The sequence below is a fragment of the Drosophila rhopaloa genome, unplaced genomic scaffold (assembly GCF_018152115.1).
Source record: "Drosophila rhopaloa isolate 14029-0021.01 unplaced genomic scaffold, ASM1815211v1 contig_171, whole genome shotgun sequence".
NCBI classification, from domain to species: domain Eukaryota; kingdom Metazoa; phylum Arthropoda; class Insecta; order Diptera; family Drosophilidae; genus Drosophila; species Drosophila rhopaloa.
The window spans coordinates 136,342-159,889 of NW_025335052.1; the positions used below are offsets into that span (position 1 = coordinate 136,342).

The 23,548-nt window shown below is 44.7% G+C and overlaps 1 protein-coding gene across 1 annotated transcript in view; it reads left to right on the forward strand.

Moving 5' to 3' along the window:
- LOC108041329 (MOXD1 homolog 2) overlaps nucleotides 1-23,548 on the forward strand; it is a 109,654-nt gene that overhangs the window by 65,922 nt on the left and 20,184 nt on the right. The window contains exons 3-5 of the mRNA XM_017119222.2: nucleotides 7,731-7,886; nucleotides 22,193-22,477; nucleotides 23,174-23,359. Coding sequence (XP_016974711.1) covers nucleotides 7,731-7,886; nucleotides 22,193-22,477; nucleotides 23,174-23,359 — 627 coding nt within the window. The remainder of the gene's footprint in view (nucleotides 1-7,730; nucleotides 7,887-22,192; nucleotides 22,478-23,173; nucleotides 23,360-23,548) is intronic.

Sequence of the window (23,548 nt, forward strand, 5' to 3'; positions counted from 1 at the left end):
AATTGAATTCGCAGAGTCAGGCGAATCGGGAAAGGAGCTGGGGCATCCTAGGACACCCAGGACACACATCTCGATGCCAATCCCTCAATTTCGGCTCTCGGTTTCACCCACTTTCATTCCATTTCACTTCCATCCATTCCGTTTGGTTCGCTTCGTCTCATTCAGCCGTCGTTCATTCGCTTGACAAATGGAGTGTCATAAATGCAGCCCTTAAGGGCAGCTCTCCCCGCCTCCTCCCCCAAAACACCTCCCTCCCCTTTATGCTAAACGACACGTAGACAGGCCGCCTCATCCCACAACCCAACCCACCGAACACCCCTCGCACCACCCACGCAAAGCAGGCTGAAGGGCTAAAAATGCACTGGGGAATTGGAAATTTATTTGAATTTGCTTTTAGTTTTCGGGTCCGCCTGTGTGTGAGATACATTCAACAGATTTCGATGGCAGCCGTTACGGATCGCATTTAAAAAGTGGTTTCAATGTTCAAACTGGATGACAGAGATGCCTGTCGTGTGAATGGAATGATGAACGATATAAGTACCCAGCAGAGGAGTTGCTTAGACTTAACCTTTAAATAAGAATAAAAACAAAAAATATAAATATCAGTTTAAACAAGATTCTCTAGTTTGGTTTTGCAAAGTTTACTTCTTTGTTATTCTTTATATAGTTTCCAGCTTTCCAGTTAATTGAAATCCGGTATGCACATGGCTCCCTCACTATTATGTCCTGGTTGTTCAATCTGAACCAACCCTATCGACGCTCCACGGTATCAGCCGAACACCACCCACCGCAGCTGCAGAAGGGACACCCGCCGACACAGACAAAAACTGACAGACGTCAGCTTAACAATATGACAAATACAATTTTTCGTCTTCATAATTTAATTTTACTATAAAAACGCATTATTGTATAATGCGTTGGGCTATCCCTCACGGCCCCGCCCCCAAAAAGCAGAGTGCCATTATCAGCGTCAGCATCCGCATCCGCATTCGCATCCGCATCCGCAGGCGAATGGGCGTGGCTGGAGGCAGAGAGCCAACAGCGTTTGGGCGGCACACTCTCGGACAATTGAAAGCGATATATAAAAAATAGTCACTTCCTCTGGCTCGCTCTATCTCGCCGCCTTTGTTTCTTTTCATAATGCTCTGCTTTTTTATGAATTCCTTTTTGCGGTATTTGTCAACACGGGGTGGCAGATGATAAAATATAAAAGATAAAAGGGCGGGGAAAAGCGTCTGGCTGAACGCCCTAGAGTTAATTTTGAGTGACGTGCAAAGTTTGTTAATTGAATTTGCCTTTTTGATATGTATGTCACATTGATGACGACGCCGCAGTACAGTGGGGACTAGCTAAGTGGGTTGTGTACATGACATTAATTGAGCGCACTAGTTAAAAGGGTTGCCTGCCCCTCCCCCATTACGTCACCACCCCTCTGGTTATGGACAGCCGTCGAGTTCAGCCGGTAGAGTCGAGAGTGGAGAGTTGCGGGTTGAGCTTCGAGAAATTGTTTAATGCAAATGGGCAAATCAAGTTCCCCCTCGGGGCTGAGCCACTGGGATTGCGGATGGGAGAGTGCTAAAAACAATGGGGAGCGGTCCCAGAAGTGGAAAATTAAACAAGCGTTGACTTTGAAAATTTAAGAATCCCTTTGATGAGTGCTGTCCAATTAGGGGTTAGAGCAACAACGAAATTATCTTTCCCTTTTGGCCATTAAATGCAACATTTTTGAATTGTGCCAATAACTCTATTACGACTTTGGACTTAAATGCTTGCAAAATTTACATATCTGGTTGAACAATTCTATTAAAAATATGGTTTTCGGTAGGGTCTTAAACTTCAATTATGATAGAATCCGGATAAAATTAAAAATGAGTTGTTAATCAATCATAGCTTGAATGTTCATAAATATAAAAGTGGATCTTTTAATATTCTGTCATTCACTAACTTATTTAATCAACAATTCTCACACTTTTAAGTCATGGACCATTTTTTTATCTTTTACCCAATTGGACTACTTTTCCGTATGTCCACTGTTCACTTCCATTAATCCGGATGTCGGTTTTTCTGTGCGCTGTGCCCCACTTTGATTTTGATTGTTTGCAGCTGCATTTCGCTCGGCCACGTTCCATCCCATATCCCATACCGTGCCTCCCATCCCCGCCCGTTTTTAATCATTTTAATATGCCACTTTTTGTCCGCCTGTCCAACGCTGCTTAATGCATCAATGAATTTAACAGTTATCAACGGACAAGTGCTGAGAGGGAGGGGGGCGATGCTGACGAATGGCAGGGACTAATTCATATGTGTTTAACGCCATCGCATGCATTCATACAGCCTAGTTGGGCAATAATCACTGGACGTTTTAATGTGATGTGACCATTGAAGAACATTTAACTCGTTCAATTGCTGTCATTCACTTGCCCGCCCTCCCTTTTCCGCCGAGATACAAATTGCCACACTGACTGAACAAGACAAAGTGATTGATATTTAATCTAAAATAAAAGCCAAAAGTCCGTTGGGCAATTTCAATTTTAATAAAATGCCTTTTATCTGCATGAATAGAGAGGAGGGGATAGATTGAAATGGAGTGGCTGGCCGTGGGGTTTTGGTATTTTGGTCTGGGTGACTGGGAGACGAATGAAGGATTCTCTCGCCCGGATCTATGCTATGTTTACAATCGGAGAGAGGGTGCCAGCCAAGTTGCATTGCATTGCACAATTTGTTGCTGTTTGATTTCATAAAATATTAACTAGCAATTTGCAGTGTCTGCATATATATGCTGCTTATGTGGAAAGTTGGCCAAAGTCTAGGGTTTGGCAAACACACGCAGCTCTCGAAGATGAGTCCGGGCTGAGTGATGGACAGACGGGCGGACAGGCGGACAGGATGGCTCAAAATCAACTGAAAGCGATTTAATTTGCCCGAGTCCGGGCTGGAGAGCTCTCTGGCTGAAGGATACAAGCTCCTTCGGTTTTTGGCTGAGGCTTCAATGCAATCCCCAGCACTCAATGCGCCCATCCCGCCCTCGAACACACTTTAACTATATTAATTGATATACTTGCTCGCAGCGGTAATTTAAGCCAACTGAAGTCGCCTGCCAATGCCAATATCATCAACCTGCCCCGCCCCCCTTACTACTCATCAGCATCATCAGCCTTTGAGAGGGCGGGAGATTTGGAATTGGAATTGGCTGGGCTTGGGCTTGGGTTGTGTTGGGTTGGAGCCGGATTCTGGGTGGAGATTTCGTTTCTTGATGACTTTGCCCAGAGGCGCGCTCTCTTTTTGGCGCTGACATAAGGGGGAGTCGAGGGATGTACACACACAGCAGACTTTGTGCACTCCTGCAGGCAAATAGGCAGGCAACATGGCGTATACGTAATCAAATGTACATAAGGCATCAAACGACGACGGCGGCGACGCCATCAATTCCTAAGCCAAAACAAGCGCGGGCAAGTGACTGCGAGTGTGTGAGCAGGAAAACTCAGAGCTCCGAAGAAGCTCCTGTAGCATACATCAAGTGCAGGCTGGCAGGCAAGGAAATGGGGCAGGAAGGGAAGGACAAGCAGTGCACAGGAAAACAATTTACAATGCCACCAACTTAACAGGATGTGCGGAGGAGCAGGTTGTGGCAGAGTGAGAGACTGGGAGATAGGAGAGCTGCATACAATTTTGGCACTGGCAAATGGCAATAGATAGCTAAGACAGTTGGCAGCAGGAAGGGGCGTTTCTCAGAGGTGGGCTCGAGTAGTTCCTAAAATATGCGGATCGATAGTTTAGCAGAACTGAAAGCTTCAGAGTTATTCATTACATTTTTCCAAGGCATTGCGCTCCTTTTTTCCGTTTTCCCCAGAGTTCGCTCCATCTAAATCATAGAAACCTGTCGTAAATTGCAAACCTTTCTCAAAGCGTAAAAACTCCGCTGAACTTTGCTGGCAACTCTCCGAAGGCACATATTAGTACGACTGTGTATATACAGAATGGAGAGCTAACATTTTGATATTCGTGTGATATGTGTAGTGTGTAGTGGGAGCGAACCAACCCTTTTGCTGTATGTCTGCTCCGAAGTAAATCTGTACACGATGCTGGGCATTAGTGGGCGAGTGGAAGGGGGCTGGCAATAAGTTTAATGTGTGCTTCGAGCATATTTTAAGGCTTTTGCTAGCCAGCTGTCAGTTCAGCTGAGTTCAGATGACTTGAGCGGAGTCGAGCTCAGTTTGCGGGATGACGGTTCCCCTCTATGTACTTCACTGAACTGTCCCAGCTGACGTCGAATTATCATAAATTGCCGAAGTTTGTTTTTGGCATAACAAAACTTGGGCGGTGGCGGAGGTGGAGGTGGAGGTCCTCTGCGCTTCTGCGGATGGGAGTGTGAAAAGTTTCCATCGGGCGAAAATCAGGACAATTAGGCTCATGTTGTGTGAGGGCAGAAAGGGTTTCCAGCAATGCAGCGACACAGAGTGGAAGGACTTTGCATAAGTTTGCGAACCGCCCCTGCCAGCATCCTTGCTGCATAATCCTATTAAATTCTCGTTGCGGCCTGGAAAAGCAAAGTAAACCAACCGGCAAGGGGGAAAGCGAAAGCTCAAAAGGTGCTTAATTTGTGCGCTGCTTTTATTGATTTCCCCCAGCCGCCAACCCGCCCCCTTCCCCGCCACTCCCACACATTAGAAGAGGAGCTCCGGCTAAAAGGCATTAAAGTCTTGACAAGGCTATTAAATGCTTAAGAGGCAGCGACGTTAATGACAACATCGCAAAAAGGCCAAACCAGGGCAAGGAGCTGTCTGCTCGAGCAGAAGTAGTCGGGCAGACGCGACGAGAGCCGCGCAAGGATTACAATTTACGAGTCCTGCGAACCATGAAGGTGTGATAAAATTTCAGCAATTAAAAAAACGTGTGCGTTGACAACGACAGCGAGAACGGGATCCGAATGGTGCGGGCAGGGGGGAGGCGCGGTGGAGGTAGAAACGCAGCGTCGAGGACCCGCGACAAGTAGAACAAGAGGGCCAAGTCAACGGGGCATGCAACTTAAAAAGAAAGTACGAAATTTCAATTTCAACAAAGTTGCTGGAAGAATACTCTTTATTGAAAGTAACAAAGGGAAGCAGGTAACTCATCCAATTACGTTGACAAAGATGTGCTTCTAATTGCTGTAAAGGACTCGAGAAAAAAGCTTTTGGGAAACCTATGTTCTAAAATGATTAAAAAGTATCAAGTTAAGTTGGGAGAAATATCAATTTAATTTTTTCTTCAGTCCTTTGATCTATTGATCATTACCGCGAAAATATAAAGCATACTTTTTAGCGCCTCCACCTCACTGATAGCAAAGTCTATGTGAAAACGAATGTACTCCTTGTTCAACTCACCCGCAGTTCCCTTCAGTCGACATTGGCGACATTTCTGCTTCTTTGTGCTGCTAGCACACACCTATAAAAGAAAGTTGTGAGCAGTTCAAGCGTCGTTGGCATTTGAGAGCAGCTCCAAGAATATTGCAAATTTATGTGCCTTCCCTTTTTGCATAATTACCCCTCAACGACCCTGGGTAACCTGCCCTCCCCCCAGCTCCCTTCCGCTCACCTTGCCACCCAGCAACTACGCCCACACCCACGCACACGCAGATTTTGATAACGTCGCTTCATGTTGGGTGCTTGCAACATTGCAGCGCGTATTTTTAATTTCCGTCAGTTGCCGCTGTCGCTCTCTCTTTTTCTAGATAAGCGAGGAACATGTCAAGGTATGACTATGTGTATAAAGCTATGTGTGTGTGCAGGTGTGCAGGTGTGGGTAGATAATGTAAAATTAAAAGGGAAACTGTGCAAAACAGGCAAAACGGGAAGAGGAACTGCGCGCCTGCGATCTTGAATTATGCGTTCCCAGATTACCAACCAAAAAAGGGACAGCAAATAGACAGGAAGCGGGAGGGGAGGCACAATTATCTGCGCCATAGATGGAAAATAATTCTACAAAATTTATGTTTAATGTTTCGCCATAGAAACAGCGATGCGAAGGAAGAAAAAACTTTTAATTAGCCAACTAAAATCGCAAATGGCGCAGGACCTGAGATATGATTAATTAAATGCCGGCATGTAATTCGGTCGGCAACAACACGCAGCAGTGGATCCAGATGATATAAATTGGGGCAAATTAATTGCAACAGTCTCAGGTGTGAGTGTGAGTGTGGTTGAGTCGGCCTCCTCGCTTGCGTGTGTGTTCGTGGGAAATTTTCGATGTAATTAGATGATGGAAAACGCTCATTTTGCTACCCGAATGCGGGGAGGGGGCTAGCCAAGGGAAAGACAGATGGATAACTTTTTTCTATGCGCTATAATCTGTCAGCCGGGATAAAACTGCTTGGGAAAGTGCACATCCTGTTAAGTGTGATAAAAGATGGGGCATTAACAGAAATAAATCAAATGCTCAGGTGGAGGGTGGCAAAGAAAACTGACCACCAGCTGCGAGTTTCCTTGTAAATGATGGAGAGTGCAATTTACCAAATGAGAAGAGCGAAATTATCAAATGGAAAATGGGGAAACCGAATGAAATCTTTTTGAAATCAAACTCAATTTCCACGACAATATGAATTGCAAGCAGTTATCTAGAAGTAAATTTCCAATGATAAGCAGAATTTAGTTTCGATTAAATTCTAGCAAAGTGAAATCCAAAACAAACCTTTAAATGTTTCTACCAAACCAAAGGTAAAGTGAATATGAAAACAAATAATTAAATAAATAAAATTTTTGAAATGTCTACATTGGAAACAGCTCCCCGAATTCCATCAGCTTCAATTACGGGCGCAGGGCGAAATGAGGCTCCCAATCTCCATCCCCATTTCCGTCCCCATCCCCATCCAACTTCACTTTTGACTTTGCCAGCATCATCAAAATTTTTGCCAAACAACAAAAAGATGAAGAGAAAAGAAACTGGGAGATGGGGGCTGACAAGGGAAGATGGCAAGCATAACGCCCATTTGCAGTCAACTGCCAATATGAAAAGCCGAATCCTTTTACTCGGCACCTAGCCACCCACATCCCACATCCCACGCACCACCACCACCCCCCAACACCCAGCACTCAGCCACAACAAGCTGAGAGAACATTTTCCAAATATTGAGCAGGCAGACAGGGGTGATGTTGTTATATGTATAAGAATTTACATACACCCACGGATATCTGGCTTCTGTGTTCGGCGAGGCTGGCCAACATGTGAAAAGGAATCGGAGAAGAAATGAGAAAGGAGAAAATGGGGGAATATGAGGGCCTTCCGACGCAAGAGCCCAGGCAAATTTTTGTATTTTTAAACCGAGAAAGGGTTGGCTCATCTGCTTCTTCTTTTGGTCCTGGGGAAAACTACTTATAGAACTTTAAACTTGGCAACTCTGTCAAAACACTTGGAAAAGCCAAAAGTGCAAAAGAGTACGAAAGCCAACGGCCGGCTCCAATTCACTGCAAAATGTAAATTATTTTACCAGAAAAATAAGAACAAGTAGGGTGCCCAATATGCATGTGAATAACTTGGGCTCCCATGCTGGGAAAGTTGAGCACTTGCGGGGGGGTCTGCAATAAAAACACGACTGGAGAGACTTCCTTGCTTAATGATACGAAAATATGTCCGAAATCGCGACCCACAATCTCCGCAGTGATGCAAAGCTCTCAGTTATTAAAGCATTTTTCTCACATTTTTCTCGCATTTTCCATTTATTAATCCCCGTTCGCTTTCGCTGCATTTAATTACAGGATCGACACGTCACACGGAATGGAGACCCCGAACCCGTGGTGGATCCCTCGCAGGATTATATGCTGATGCTGGGCTACGAGAATGCCACGCACACGGTCCTCCGCTTCCGACGCAAGCTGGACACATGCGACCCCAGTCACGACATCGCCATAACGGTGAGTTCAGTCCATCAGGAGTCGACCGTTTAATAGATATACTGGTCAAAGTTTTGCCATCTCCGAGTGAATTTTATGCCCTCTGCGAGCGGCGGGGCGAAGTCCTGCCTGACTCATAGTTTATGTTAATAAAAGTTTCAGAGTGCCGCCTCCAGAACTCCGATGATATAAGCGGCTGCCATCAAAGTAGTCCGATTGCATACATTGGGAAAATGTATGTGGCATACAAATTTCAGATTTTGGATATTTGGTGATATTTTATTATTTAAATGCAAAAACAAATCTGTTTTTTGCAAAATGCTTTTTGCTTGTTTTATTCAATGAGCTATAATCACTTAAGAATTGGCATTTAATATCTAAACTTTTTGTAAAATTTAAAATCATTGTAAGCCAGATTAAGAATATTTTCTTTTCTGTGCAGGGAATTGAGTGGTTCCAGTTTCGGCAATAACCTTAAACAAATATAAACAGTAAAATTTGTGGCGCGCTGAGCATACGGAATCAGCCCACAGGCTGTATCCTTTCTCAGACGAGAAAAACAAGGAAGAAAGATTAAGGATTGCGGCTTAGGGGTTGCATTCGAACAAGCCGCTTATTAGCTGCACTCCTGAGCCAGTCCAATCGGCTAATATTGGCTGTGCAATTAGCTGCCAAATCTCTTCATCGTCAGCCACCTCTAAGCACTCTATCAAAGCCGCAGATATCAGGAGGATGAAAGAGGGCGAACAAGTCATAGTGATAAAAGTTTTATCACGTATAACTTAAGCGTAAATCTTAAAGAAAACTTTCTGGTTAACTTGAGTAAACAAAGCGCGTGGCGCAAGCACACAAATACTTCCCGAAGAGGAAAGGCAAAGGACACATATGCCAGACATGGCGACAAAGACTGAAGGGAACTGAATACCCCGACCTCAAAGCGTACACACATATTGAGATATAGTGTGCCTGAAGTTTGAATAACCCAAAAGAGCGGGGAGGGCAAAAACTGCCATGTTTGTTCGTGGACACATTTGGTTATTGCTTTATCTAAACGCTTTAAGTCCCTTTCCATGACAGGCTCTAAGGATGTTTCCGTGGGAGGGAGCCGAGCATTTTATTTGTCTAGCGTATTAATTGGATTTTGTCGCGTCATCAGCGACACAGCCAGGATGAGTCTGAGAACTCGGAGAGTGGGCGAGTGAAGGACTCCTCCAGGAAAAATCTTTTGGCTAAATCGCCCTAGACAAATTAGTTTGCAATAAGCCAGTACTTAATGTTGTTGTAGCTTTAGCTGGCATTTGTTGTGGGGCAATTTTGGAGCACAATACAAAGTTTTAATGAATTTCTGTTTTAGCTGACCCCGCTCTACGCAGTTCGTTTAAGTTTGCCGCTACAATTTACTCTGGAGCTGGGAGTGGATAGAGGGGATTGCAGGGCGGACCTGCCAGCTTTGCCACTATTTGTACAATCCAAATACCCTAGGACCTCGAAAAGTATTTTGCTCTTGCGTTCACAACAGCAATATAATATAATATTTGTTTTGCTGTCCAGATAACTTTGCACTATTATTTATTTTCATAACTTTTATACATTTTTTTAAAACGATGAAAAAAAGTTGCTTAATCAGTTGTCCTGTCCACTTTTTATTTAAATCAATCTTAAAGATGTGTAAAGCACAAACAATGTAGTTTAAAATATAAATAATTTATATATAATTTTTTTTGTACCTGGGTATCCTATGTTTTATATCTCTATCCTCCTTCACCTCCTCGCTTAAGAAGTTTTCCCCATTTTGGCTTTGCTTTTGTGCTTTCCCCTAACTTCCTCACCGATTTCCGCTTTTGCGCCATTTTGGGCAAGGTATTTTGCATCTTTGTGCACTCCCCCTATTTACCGCCCCCAACCTCCTCCTCTTTCCCATGAATAAAAAGTAAACTACAACTTGCATTTTTTTGCATTAAGTGCAATGGAGTAGGGGAGTGGAGGAGGGCACTGGAGTGGGAAAGCAGAAGCAACCATTTGGCAAATTAAGCGCTGTTTGTTGTGCATCCGGGGGAGTGAGGGGGGGTGGCGAAAATTAATAATGTATTGTGTACAGAGCCATTTGCTAGGTTTGAGTTTGAGTTTGAGTTTGGTTTGTCCAGAACTTTGAGGTCAGCATGCGGGGCATGATTTGCCGTGCACTTAAAAATTTATTAATTGTTTGCGTTTCTCCGAGAGCAGCTCCACAGAGCCCCGTCCCTTAAAACAGACCACTTCCACCCACTTTCTTTTCGCGTTTAATGAGCGGCAATTGTGCAAATTACAGCAGAAACTTGCAAGAAGAAAATACCTTTTCAACAACGAGCTTTCCTAGTTGTCTTGCAGCTTAGAACAAGACACTCAAACCCCTTCAAGTACCTATTCGTTTTTTACCATGGAAAGTAGTCAAACCCTTTACGCATTGTTTACAATTTAAGCCGATTTCAAAATTTGATCCTTTTTAATCTAACCTTTCCGGCCATCACATATTATTTTTTCGATTTTGTGCCACTTCAAAGCGCATTGAAGCCAGCCATATGAATTTATCAGTCTGAGCCGCTCAAGTGGCATAATCATTTCAGCTCACCCCACCAGATATGACCCATTTTCCCATAAGAATGCCCAAAATTAACCTCGCCAGGAGATAAACTCGAGCACAGTCTGCATTTTTTATATATACAAAATAAAATTTCCAGCTGTTTAAGCTCATAATATAAAATCCTATTTTAAATAACTTTCAACGATTTCAAGAATTTGGCCCAACCAACCCCCGCGAACCACAATTTCCAGCGAAAGGTCATAAAAAACGGAATAAAAAATGGAGCAAGGGTGCCCGGAGGCGGAGTCAATCAGCTGCTCAACCTTTCCAGTTGCCAGTGCTCAATTAAGCGTGTTCAATAAATTCGCTGGCCGTGGAGCAACCCCTATGTAGGGGATACGGATACTCAAACGCAGAGCATATGTGCGGAGGGCATGATCTCAGGGAAAGTTCAAAGTTTGTGTCTCGAACAATTTTCCTATCAGTATAAATAAAACTGTTTATTTATATAATTAATTGTATCAGTCGGAGGAAATTGGCCATGCGAGCAACCCTTTTCGCTGGCTCCCTCTCCTTTCGGGTTCATACATAAATAAAACTGCATGGGGGCGGGGAGGGGCGAAAACACACGCACGTATTTTCCTATACAGCCGGAGGGGTGGTGGGAGGCAGACAAACCGCAAAAACGTCAACCACAATACAAAAATTACAGCCACTAAAAACCGCCAACGACGCCGGCGACGACGAAGTTGAAAAATATCAATCGATGTGGGTTCATTTATGTGTAATGAACATTAATGAAGCGCAAAGAGCGTGACTAATAACGAAATTACCAATTGGCCAAAAAGAGTCAAGACCACAATGGAGAGCTGACGTCACTTGCCTCTTCTCTTTCCCTCTTTTCTACCCCACCCCCTGCTTGACCCATTGCAAGTGAAGGAAGGAAACTTTTCGGAGGAAAATCTATGAAGAAATCAAACATTCCATGGGGTTTACCAAGTGTTGGATTGGGGAGAATGATATATATAGATAGGGGGAGGGGAACTTTGCAGAGGTGGAATAATAATACTGCGCATAAACCATAAAATGCCATTAAGTGCGTCATTTCAATTTGATTTCAGAGTACTGATTTTTATTTTTCTTTCTTGCACTTTGCTAATGCGAGTGAATGGAAGGGAAAAAGGACACAAAAAAGTTGAAATTGTAAAGTTTCCTCTCTGTATTCCATTTCCTCGTCGGTCAATTCCCACTCATTGAAATATTTTTAATGATTTCCTGCGTTATCCCCAAACTTTGGCACTTAAATCTAAACGACAACTGACAAATGCTAAATTATGGCTTGAAGTAATCACAAAAGGATTAGGAAGCGACTGTCAGATAAATTTGGCATGCACAGATTGAGATACATTTATCACTCAATATTCCTTCCTTCGCTGAGTCTGCTGGCTTAATTATTCTCCCTAATTTTCCCCACCGTATTCAATTCTTTTTCTGGATTGATAATGAATGGTTTTCAATTTATTCGAGCTAACAATAAGAGCTGAAAGTGTTTTTGTCGTGGCTTTAATTAAATTTTCACAAACTCGCTTAATTGCTCAACGCCCACTGCAAATCATTAAAATCTTTATGGACCGGCCTCTCCTTGCTAATAAAAAACCCTCAATTTGACGAGCTACACAAAATTGTCATTAAGTAGCCTCCATTACATGCCCACCCCGTACAATTTGGAAAACATAACTTTTAGGGGCATTTTGTCTGCTCCTCTCAAGCTTTTGTCTTGATTTATGCATAATAATTGAGTAATTACAATTTTTAATTTGCCATTGACTTTCATGTTGCATTATTATTATTATTGTTATTATTATTTGCTTAGGCCAACAAACAACACTATAGGGGAGAACAAAAAGAAACTCATTTAAAATGCAAATTTCATCTAAACTGGGCAAATTATAATTCAACAGAGACCGAAAGCAACATTCCGCGCCGAAAGTGACAATTAACACTAATTGTCATTATAATAATTTCATATTGTTTTTTCGCTCGCTGTTGTTGTTGCCGCCGTGTTTGTTGTTGTGGTAATTGTTTAAGCTTGCCACGGCATTTTGCTGTCCTGGTAATTTAAAATGCAAAAACTAAGAGGGAGAAAAAAGTCGTAAAGCAAAAACTTTGCCGTGTGAAGTTCAGTTGAGTTCGAAGCCGGGTAAAAATATTGTTTTTAATATAATTTATGTGCCCGGCCCAGGGCCCAAGTCGAAGTAGTTCTGTAATGGAATTATGCCCCTGGCCTGACCCCTCGCCCTCATGAGATCCGCACATGGCGCTACTATTTTTGCTATGTGTTTATTATTTTAACACGAAACTTGCACTCAAGCTGAGAAGTGGGGGCCAGATGGAGTTTTCCCCACTTGTAAACAGTAATTTTTGCCCATTAATGGCGGGGTCCTTGCATACTCACAACGTACACAGTGTTATTGTTGTTTCCCCACACGAAGGACGGACAGAGGAACGAGCTGGAGCCATAACAAAAGCAAAAACAAAAAGGCAACAAGTCAAGTCGACAGTAATTTTCAACACTTACCAGCGGACTAAGGACCCGGGGAGCCCAGCGCCCCAATGGCCATTGCAATTTTTACATCAAAGCAGTGAATTCTTCGAAACGAATCCAACCTTAGTGGGGCAAATCCTGTGACAGAAGAGGACAAGAAAGTGGGCTCTAATGGAAGCCGGCGATTCCGCAGAGAAAGCGTTTTGGGGAACAGACATTCGCAGACATTTCCCTTCCTGGCGCTGACTTTTGTGCAAAATCGTGCCATAAACATGAACACCAACACCCAGACGTCTCTCTTACGGCCACATATGTGTGCAGTTTGTCACGGCATAAGCTCGAGCTGCTTCACTCGAGGAGGAGCCGCCGACGGGGCTCCAAGGAGTCCAACTATGGATTCGCGTCACAGCAGAACGCAAAAACCAAAACCAAAGCACTGACTTTTATAATGAATTATTAGTGGAGTGGTCAGGGGGGTGGGGCGGCGGTTGCTTGTGTGGTGTTTGCGGGTCTTGCGGTTTCAGCTTGGCACTTAAAAATTTAATAGGGCTGCAACAAAAATACCCGCTCGACGAACAACAACCCAAAAAGAACCCGCCCGACGCGAGCCCAAAAAGTATGCAGCGAAATTTAAATTGATTTAATTTTTCAGGTTTTTTGGTGAGCTCAGTTTGTGCGGCGAGCAGCCAACTGGAAATCCTTTGGCACTTTGTTAGTGCCGAAGTCACAAGAGCAGAACCGAACATTTTAGCCTTTGGCCCGAAAAAATAAATGCCAACTAAAAGCCAAGTTAAGTGCACAAGGTGGTCAGCAGCTTCTTTACCCCAACAAAAAAGGCCATTAATGCAGCGGCAAAGTTCTAGTGGTCGCCAAAAAGTGATGAAATTAACCTTCAGCCAAATGGCAGAGGTAAATTCTAAAAAGTTTGCAACGCAATGTGAATTGAGCTTGAACTAGCGGCAAACCCCTCCCGTACATTTTTGCTTCCCGCTCATTACGCCTTGCAATGTTTTTCGCATTTTTTCCCAACCGTTTTATGTTGATTGCTTTGAAGCGCACAACAGTGGCCCAAAAAAAGTATACGCCACTCATAGGCCGTGGAAACCCTCCGCCCAGCGAAAGCCTCCTTTGCAACACAAACACACTCATCTAAACCAGACCACTTTACACTGGCCGCGCAGCCAAACAAAATTGCGCATAATTCCGGCTCGGTAAAAGTTTCGAGTTTTGAGCTGCGCTCTGCCACTTCACCACTCCGGCGGAGTTCCACCCATGAAGTCCTAAACGTTCCCCGACCCGGACCCGGACCCAAAACCCAACACCCAACACCGCCAGCGTCGTCGTCGTATATTTGTCAAGCAAATGGAATAACCGTTGCAATTGCTACAACGTCAGAGCCAAACAAAAATGTTATTTGCCGCTTTGCCCAAAAATCAAGTACACAACCAACCCGGAACCCAGCCCAAAACCAAGCCGAGCCAGCGGGCGGATTGGAGGGAGTGAAATGTGGATTTTGATGTTGCCTGGTACCCGAAAAGTGGTCTACGAGGGTCGGTCCTGGAGTACGGGGCCCGCCTAGTCGCTTTATTAAAGTTAAAACCCAGCATTGTCCCTTTTTACACATGAGTTTGCGAGTTGACGAGCATCGAATGAGCGAGCGAATCAACGAACGAATGCACACTCGCAGGACCAATGGCACAGCACATATAAACTGCAAAGAGATTCGCGTATGTCCAGATTTGCAGCTGCACCCATCGCAGAAAACAATCCAAGAGTTGTAGGGTAAATGCTGGTCAGTTATCCTTGGTTGGGGAAAATGTTTTGCTGTCGGAAAAATACTCTGGACTCCAAGACATAACTTTACATTCTGTCAATTTAGCACCTTTTAAATTAAAATAATACACTGGGTAACATAATTATTTTATGCTAAAGGTCTTAAGCTCGTTATTCAATTTTATTAACAATTTCTTTTAATATCAAACTTTAAAAATCAATTTTCGGGAGCTCCATCTATGAAATAGAGTACATTTTCGAACGGTTTGTTTTCAAACCCAAGCCCGAATTCCCCTTTTTTTCGGACTGTGATTTCACCATTCGCGCTCAGAAGTTTGCATTCCCTGTGTTGTTTCTGATCCGGAGTGGGTGAGCTTGGGTTCGGGTTCGGGTGATGGTGATGGTGGCTGATGGGCTTCATGTTGATGGTGTTGTGGCACTAGAAGTGCATGTGAAACGTGCACGCCAAAAAACCGAAAGCAAAGCAAAAGGCAAACCCAACACAACGCAATGGGAAACGTTTGTTTTAATGCCCCAAAGCGACAAATATTGAAAGAGAGAGCGAAATAGAAAGCAGAGACTGGGATCTGGGACTGCAATACTAAACTCCAGTAGGCGATTTAACAGCCAAAGTAATGCAATGACAAACAAAACAGCCTGCACGGCGAGTTTTTGAGTTTTTTCCAGGGGTTTAAGTGGAGAAGCTCGACCAGGGATCGCACATTTTTGACCATTTTCCGTCCGAGTTTTGGCAACCGTTTTTCGAGGTGAGCGACGGGAGGGGCCATAAATAACGACCCCAGTTGAGTTGCTTTTCAGCGCAGCAGGATATGGGCAGGACCGGAGGGGGAACACCCTGTCAAATGCAACAGGGCAGGGCCAAAAACCAAAATGGCCCTTGCCAGGACCCAGCAAAAAACGTGGAAATCTGCGCATCCTTAGAGCCAAAGTAATTAAAGTGGCAAACGCTGACAGGCAGAGGGCGCCACCTGAAAATTCACAATGTATAAGCAAACACACATATATAGAAACCACAAACGCGCCCCGTCTCCCTCTCGTCATCCTCATCCGTTGAGCTGTGCAAAACCAATTTGTTTATAAAAATATTAGACCACATATGGCGGGGGGTGTGGGTCGCTGCAGGACGCCATAAAGAATGCAATAGTTTGCTCGACCTGTGTAGTTATTTTATTATATTATTTATGGTCGAATGGTGAAGTAAACTTGCATTTTTTCGCCCCGTTTTTTCCACTTTTCATTTGGTAAACTCTCTGAACAAACTCGGTTAGTAAATTCATTTTAAGCCAAGAGGACTGGTCAAACGCCCACCCCTTTCCCCATTGATGTTTGTTTTTTTCGCTCATACTCTGATGTAAGCCAAATACCGCGCTAGTGACCAAAGCAACCGCAAAGTCCGAGCAACTAAGACACATCCACACACATGGACGGGCGAAGAACACAGATACGGACACACACAAAGTAACCGCAAAAAAGTGGTCAGTTGGCCAAAAACTAAACGAAATGTAATAAAGCAACGGATATGCCCGTTTGGCTCGAACCCCACTCCATCTCCATACCTCCCCCCTTATCGGAAAAGAGGGGTCATGGATATGTGAAAAGCATTTGCAACTACTGCAAACACAATAAATGAATATGAATTAGGCAACAAGGGGAACCAAGGATATAGGAGAACTTCGAAAATAAACAGATACAAATGTGTCAGTAATATGAATAGAGACCCCGTACAAAACGAAACATTCGAATGGGTTGAATAACTTCAGCAGGAATGGGTGCTAACGCTGAAATCCTTTAACGAACACTAAACTTACTTTATTGAATTTAAAATGTCATTGCTAGAAAACGGTTATAAAATTTTATTTTCACCATTTAGTTTCAAGTAAATACTTCAACAAGAGTTCATAAATGATCGATTTCTCTCTTTGTGGTTTATTTTACCTAACCAACTGATTTAGTGCCGGTCTCGTTTAATCGATTTATTATATTTTGCTTGCCTATGCACTTTCCTTTTGACCCATTTCAAGCCATTTTGCTTACACTTTTATCTTAATTTCTTTTGTGTGGCAATTTTAGTTTTATTTACCAAATCCAATATGTATTCGTATACACAAGTACATATGTGTAGGTCTAAACGTATCTGAAGCAATAATTTACGCTGCATTTCTCCCATGCGCTTAGCAATCAAATACTGCCGCTTTTGTCCACTCAGAAACATTAATTTTCCTCACAGCTTAAACAAGAAAATGTTCATTTACAAACATAGGAGAGTTAGTTGAGTGAGTGAGAAAACACCTGCGAGCACTTAGGAGAGAAACCATATTATATTTGTTAATTTAAATGCAATTGCCAAAAGCAGTTGCACCTTGAGCTAAATGGCCTTTGCCTTTCTACCATAAATAAATCAAATTAATGTCAATTGCACCGAAAACAACAACAGAAGCACTGAAGACAAATGTGTCCAGACATTCTGAGCAGACGAAATTCTGCTAAAACGACTCAGTTTAAGAAACAAAAATCACTAAGCCAATTAGCCTCCATCTCTGATGGAGAGAGTGACGAAAAACGATTACAGACCTGGGAACACGAATACTTGGGCCTGATTTGTCCGATGATTTCTTACTCTGCTTCTGCTGCTCCGGCAGGGATCTCTCCTGTCTGGGGCGTCCAGCTGTGCCCCAAGATGCAGGTGAGCTTGGCCCCGATTCAGGTGGCTGTCAACATTGTGCAATGATTTCTCTCCGGTCGAAGGCAATCACGGAGGCTGACATGGCAATTAGACTGCAACAAAAGGGGTCGGGGGCAGCTGACCACTTCTGCCTATTAGTTATTGAAATCAGCTGTCAGAAAGTTCCGAAAATTGCACAAGTCCCAACTGATGACTGGAATGGCATAAATGCCACAACACTGACACTCACTGAAAGAAATCAAGGAAATGTCGAGGAAAACTTTGCCACGTCTGAATGAGAATCGAAGTTTCCGATGCCATTTCCCACATGCAAAATTGATATTCAATGGGCTTTGGCGAGTGTAGAATAGCTAAGGAGAGCAGATCCCTCGACAGCCACTCACAAAAATGGCCGACGTGACCATGGTAACCTGTTTCACACAGACACATGCACACTAAGGTGGACCGAAAAGCGGAGTGCCCATTTTGTAGTTCAACCTATTTTACATTTTTTTTACCAATTTGGTTCCTCAATATATATACCATTTGGAATTTATAAACTATATTTTCAGCGAAGCAAAGAGCATCTTGTAAAATAATAGGGTATTAACAAAAATTTTAAAACTTCTGAGAACCACCCTAATGCGGACTTATGTATTCAAATGGACAGACACATATGCAAAGGACACGGGTTTCTGGGGAACGGTTGATTTGATTGCCGAGCGAGGAGAAATAAGAGTGGGGCGAAACCGAAAGACCTCGAGTTTTGAGCTCAGCTGCTGCAGAAAGTTTGCACAATGCAAGCTGCCCAACTCCCCCCGCTCAAGTGTGAATTCATGTAAATGTGTGCGAGTCCTGTGCCACATTTGTTTGCTCTGTTTATAATTCAATTGTAAATGCATTTCAATTACGTGCACATTAAACAGGGCCAGCACAGACAAAGTTTTCGGTGTCGAGCCAAGGACTCCGACTTGACCACTGGGCCAGGCGAGGCCAAGACCAGGGCCAGGGCCATTATCACGGCCATTGCTGGCCGGAGTCTGAGCCGGAGCCAACTTAGCGAGCGGAACACGCTCCGCATTTAAGGACAATTGGTCCATTATGGCAACGCGTTGAAACGGCAAAATAAAAGTGGGCAAGAAACAAAGAGTGCGATGGGAGGAAAACAGACGAGGGACCAGGGACGGGGGATGGGGGATGGGATGCATCCGGGATAACAATGCCATTAACAACTACTACAAATGGCTCTTAAAGGTGCAATGTGTGAACGAATGCCCACGAATGAGCAGCCAAGAGTTGGCTGGGGGCAGGAAAATAAGAAGCAAATGCAATGATTTGCAAGTGAAGTTTTACCGCAGATAAAGCAATAATGAATGCAGTTCTCGAAAAGTTTGATAAAGTGCTAAGCAGCAATTGAAAGCAAAGTTCTGTAGATAAAGTAGAACAATATGAAATACTTATATCAACATTCTGATGTGGAGGTAGAAAGGAGCAGTTTATATATATTGGCAAATTAAATTTGACTATAATTTAAAAAATAGATATTTAAAAATGCCAAAAGTGACTAAAAGTTAGCTTTATAAGAACATTTTCGGTCTAGTACTTATTATTGCAGTTTTCGTTCAACAACAGTCTCTCAATACACCCCGATTAAATTGGATCCGTCCACATCTGCAGCATTGTTAACAAGGCTTAATTGAATGTGAACCGGGCCAAAAAGTCGCAACGACCCCCAACCCTTGGATCATCGGCAGGGGGCCCAAGCCACCCCATTGCGTTGAGAACAGTGAAAACCTGCCCAGTCAGAGGTTAAACGACCTTTGGAGTGCACTTAACCAGCCAGCAAGGCTCAGCCGAGCGTTCCGTTCGGTTCCGTTCGAGGCTGTGTTGGTATATCTGTGTGTGTCCTGCGTCCTGCAACCCTCGCAAGTTTTTTGGGCCGTAACCAAAGCCACTCTAATGAGTCGTCCAAGTCCGAGCTCCAGTCCCGCCGCATTCACAATTAGCCTCGAGTCCTTCTGCCCTGCAGCAGTCACTAAAGTGTAACCTGTATTCTTGACCACACTCACTGCCCACCCCTCCCCATACCTCCCTGCCCCGGCCCCACCTTGCCCACAACATCGTCATCGTCTTTGGCAATTAAGCCTTGGCCGACCGTTGACCACGGCAAATGACCGCAGCCAGTTTGCTTTCATTAATTTTTGGTTGTAATCCTTGCTGAAGCTTTTCATTTCATTTTAGTTTTCGCCTCGCAGTTGTTGTTTTACTGGCTACGACCCGGCTCTTTCCGGACGCTTCCTCGTCATCCTTGTCGTGCGTGTGCATAGTTCGGTGCACACTTTTTCACACTTGGTTCATACCTACCCTGATGGGGATGCCCAGCACCAGGAAGAGTTGTCTGGGTTGTGGGGGAAGAGTGAGGACGTCCGGGAAATCTTCAAAGCCAATTAGTTCTTCTATAATCTCCGTTCTTAGCCAGGAGCTAAAACACTTTGAGAGCTTAAGTTATAAAGGTATTATTTCGTAATTTAAAGGTATTTTTCATTAAAGTATGTCATTGTTTCATCACTGATGTTGAACATAAAAAATAAACAACTGCATTATAAAATTTAGAAGCTTATGATAGGAGTTTACTACTACCTTCTGTTTCAGACTTCTTCTATTTGCTTCATCCCACAAATCGAAATCAGAGATCTTTTTTGTAGAAGGGGCAAAGTTTCCTAGTTACGCATTTATTACTATTTTAATATCCCCCATTGTCATCGCAATAGCTTTGACCACTCAACCGTAGGTGGCACTTTGATCAACTCTCATCAGCCCTCAATGCTCTGCCATTGTTTTGCCGCCTTTGCCATCCAAATCCCTTTCAGCCCGCAAATTAAACAATTTACAGGTCACTCCGGAGTCCGGAGGCAGCGATGACCCGGCTACGGCCTCTTTTTTCTTTGTTGCCGGGGACTGACCGTTGAGTTTTTTGCCACAGTGGTCGTGTTTTTACATCTGGGCCATGTCCAGGCCCAGTCAGCTTCGGTAGCCTCAGCGTTAATGACTTTTGTGCTGCGCCCCTTCTGTCTCCGTCGCCTGGCCAAATGTTTTAAAACTGGCCAGCACTTTTTGCTGCCGCTGCTCTGCTGCTGTGCTGCTGTTATTGTGGGTTGTTGTTACTGGCGATTGCCGGGCGGTTAGTCCGCCGCGTTTGCTACCGCCCGCAGTGTTTGCCAGGACAACCAGAACAACCGACTCATTTGTACAGGTTTTTTACACACTCCGCCTCGTTCGGGGCTGCGGAAGGGGGAAAGGGAATTGTTAATTAAAGTATTGTCTCCTCGTTGCTGGCAAAATGAACAAGTAGAAACAAGGACCTGGCCCCACTAGTCCTGCTGCTCTGCTCGTCCTGGGCCGTCAATTGTCGAACATGGTACTCTACAGTTCCACTTAACAGCTACAATGGGCACTTTGCCACAATGAATTCAAATGGATGCCCCCGACGTTCGTTTTTTTTTTTTCACTGCACCACACACCCACACACACACACACCCTGTGCCGCCCAGAGTGCTACATGTGTTGTTATTGTTGTTTCTGCTGTGTCGCTGCACACACACGTGGACATGACGTGCACACAATGACAGCTGACTGTTGGCTTCCAAAAGCCCCCGAGGCCATGGCAGTCCACAAACGAGAGCTCGTAGGACGGGGTCAGAGGTGAATCGGGAGGAGCTGGGAGGACGGAGTCGGAGTCGGAGTTGGAGGACTCATAGAGGAGGCCGTGATTCTTTAATGGCTGCTTTAATTTTCGGGTTTACCAATTAAAACTACGTGGCAAATGAAAAATACATGCAGTACGGAACCTGCATAATACAAAAGCGAGAGAGCTCCCTGGAGGGAACCCCCAGAAAGGCTCGAGGAAATGGGAAATGGAAAATGGGAAATGGGAAAATTTCGTTGAGCTAGACGAATGTTTGGGGGCACCCACTTGAAGTGTAAATTGGTTGCCCAAAGATGCAATTGCGAAGTGAAAATTACACAAGGGCAACTCGGGAATGTAATTCAGCTAAATGCACCGAGCAGTCTGCTGAAGTACAGTCTGCCGGTGAAGTTTGGCAACGTGGCTGGCCATAAGTGCACTAGTGGGGCCGCGCCGAATTAATTTGTTAAATGGGAATTAAATAAATGAAATGCGGTCACTCGGCGAGCAGTTTTCGGGCGGAGCAAGAGGATCTCGGAATAGTGGCGAACAATGAAGAAATCCCCCTAGAGGGTCAAGGCACCCCCTCCGTTCCGGATGAAGTGCGGCAACGTTTTCCGTACGCTGCAATTTGCACCATTAACCCACCATCGACAATGCCCAACTTCAGCTTCCGACTGCAGCTGACCAAACATCCACCTGCCCTCCCTCGTCCTGCCAGCTCTGCCCACAGGCAAACATCCTCGCTTCCTTCCTGCCCTGTTGTTGCCGGTCGCCCAACTTGCAAGCGCGAGCTTCTGCCGTGCACTCCCTGCTTTTTTGCGAGTGTGTACTTCATTTAGCAGGCGAACCCTGTCCAGAATGGGGGGCGAGCGAACGGGGGGCTTCCGGAGCACGGGGCATTCCCAGCCAGACAGTGCATCCGTGTACACGTCAGCAACGACATTATTGCCGCTGTTGCTGGGTTGTTGCAACGCCATTATAACGCCATTTCGACGACCCCACCTTGACCACCTCTGGCAACTAATTTTTTACACATTTCTCATTTTTCAACCCGCCATTATCCGCTCTTCCTTTGCAGAACGACACGATGCGCCTGCTGTACATGTACCACGCCCAGGATCCGCCGCACGGCTCGGTGCGCCCTGGCACCCTTCCGGATCCGGCCCGCGCCTTCCGCCCCTACCGCCCCATGGTCCTCATGCAGCGCGCCCAGCTGCCGATGCCCTCGCCCACGCACGACGAGCGCGTGCGAGTCCTCGAGCTGCGCAACGAGGATGTGGAGCTGCCCGCCGGCGACCTGCCGCTCTTCTGGTGCAAGATGTTCAAGCTGGAGGACATCAATCGCAAGCACCACCTGATCCGGGTAAGGGAATTCATTCGATTCGCGGCCCCAGATACCCTGTAGCAGGAAGTCCACGAAGGTCGTCACATGCACCTAAACAGCAAAAATGTTTTATTGACTTACATATTGCAAATCTCACAGAGAATCAGACCGATTAATACTTACGGTGTTATGTTGTTTGTTACTCAAACACTCTCTAATCAGACGTAAAAGTACATACAAGTGAAAAACTTAAAAGCCACTATAAATTAAATTTTTTTACCTATCATTGAAACTCTTTAAAATGTCAGCACAGCTTAATTTCTTTTTAATTCAGTCAGTTATGAACGCAACATTTATTTTACAATTATTAAACTGACTTTTCTATGACCTTAGTATATAAATTGGCAATCTGTATAGAGAAAAAGAAAGGAAAAAGCCTAGGTCGGATCTTCGAAGAGTTCCTATAAATATTTTCGCCAGGGTGCAGGACTAAACGATATTAAATACAATGCATAATTAAGGCCAAGTGCAGTGGCGCGTTCTGGCATTCCGCTTTTGTCTGCCAGTCGCTATATTCTGCATTCTGAGTTGCCGTTGTCTCTTGGCCTCGGCATAACCAAATTGAAATATTAAAAATTCATCCCCGTCTCGCGCACCCTATCTTCCCCACAAGGCACATCTCACTAACCGTTGTCTCTCGTCCTCCCCGGTTCATTTTCTTTTCATGGCTGGCAGTACGAGCCGATTTATGATTCATCGTCCAGCGTGCACTACTTGCAGCACATCACCCTGCACGAGTGCCAGGGAGCCCACGCGGAGCTCGAGGAGATGGCACGCGAGCAGGGCCGCCAGTGCCTGGGCGCCCGATCCATCCCGCTGGCGTGCAACGCCATCGTGGCCTCCTGGTCGCGCGGCAGCGAGGTAAGCATAAGCATCCGAGAACGGAATCACAACCTCCGGCCCCGATACCCCAATACCCCGATACCCCGATACCCCGATACCCCTGTGCCCGGAACACCAATACCCTCAACCATTTTCGTCATAACCATAACCATGCAATATTAATTTAACCTTCGCAAATGCTTCCTTTCAAAACGAAAAAAAGCGTCA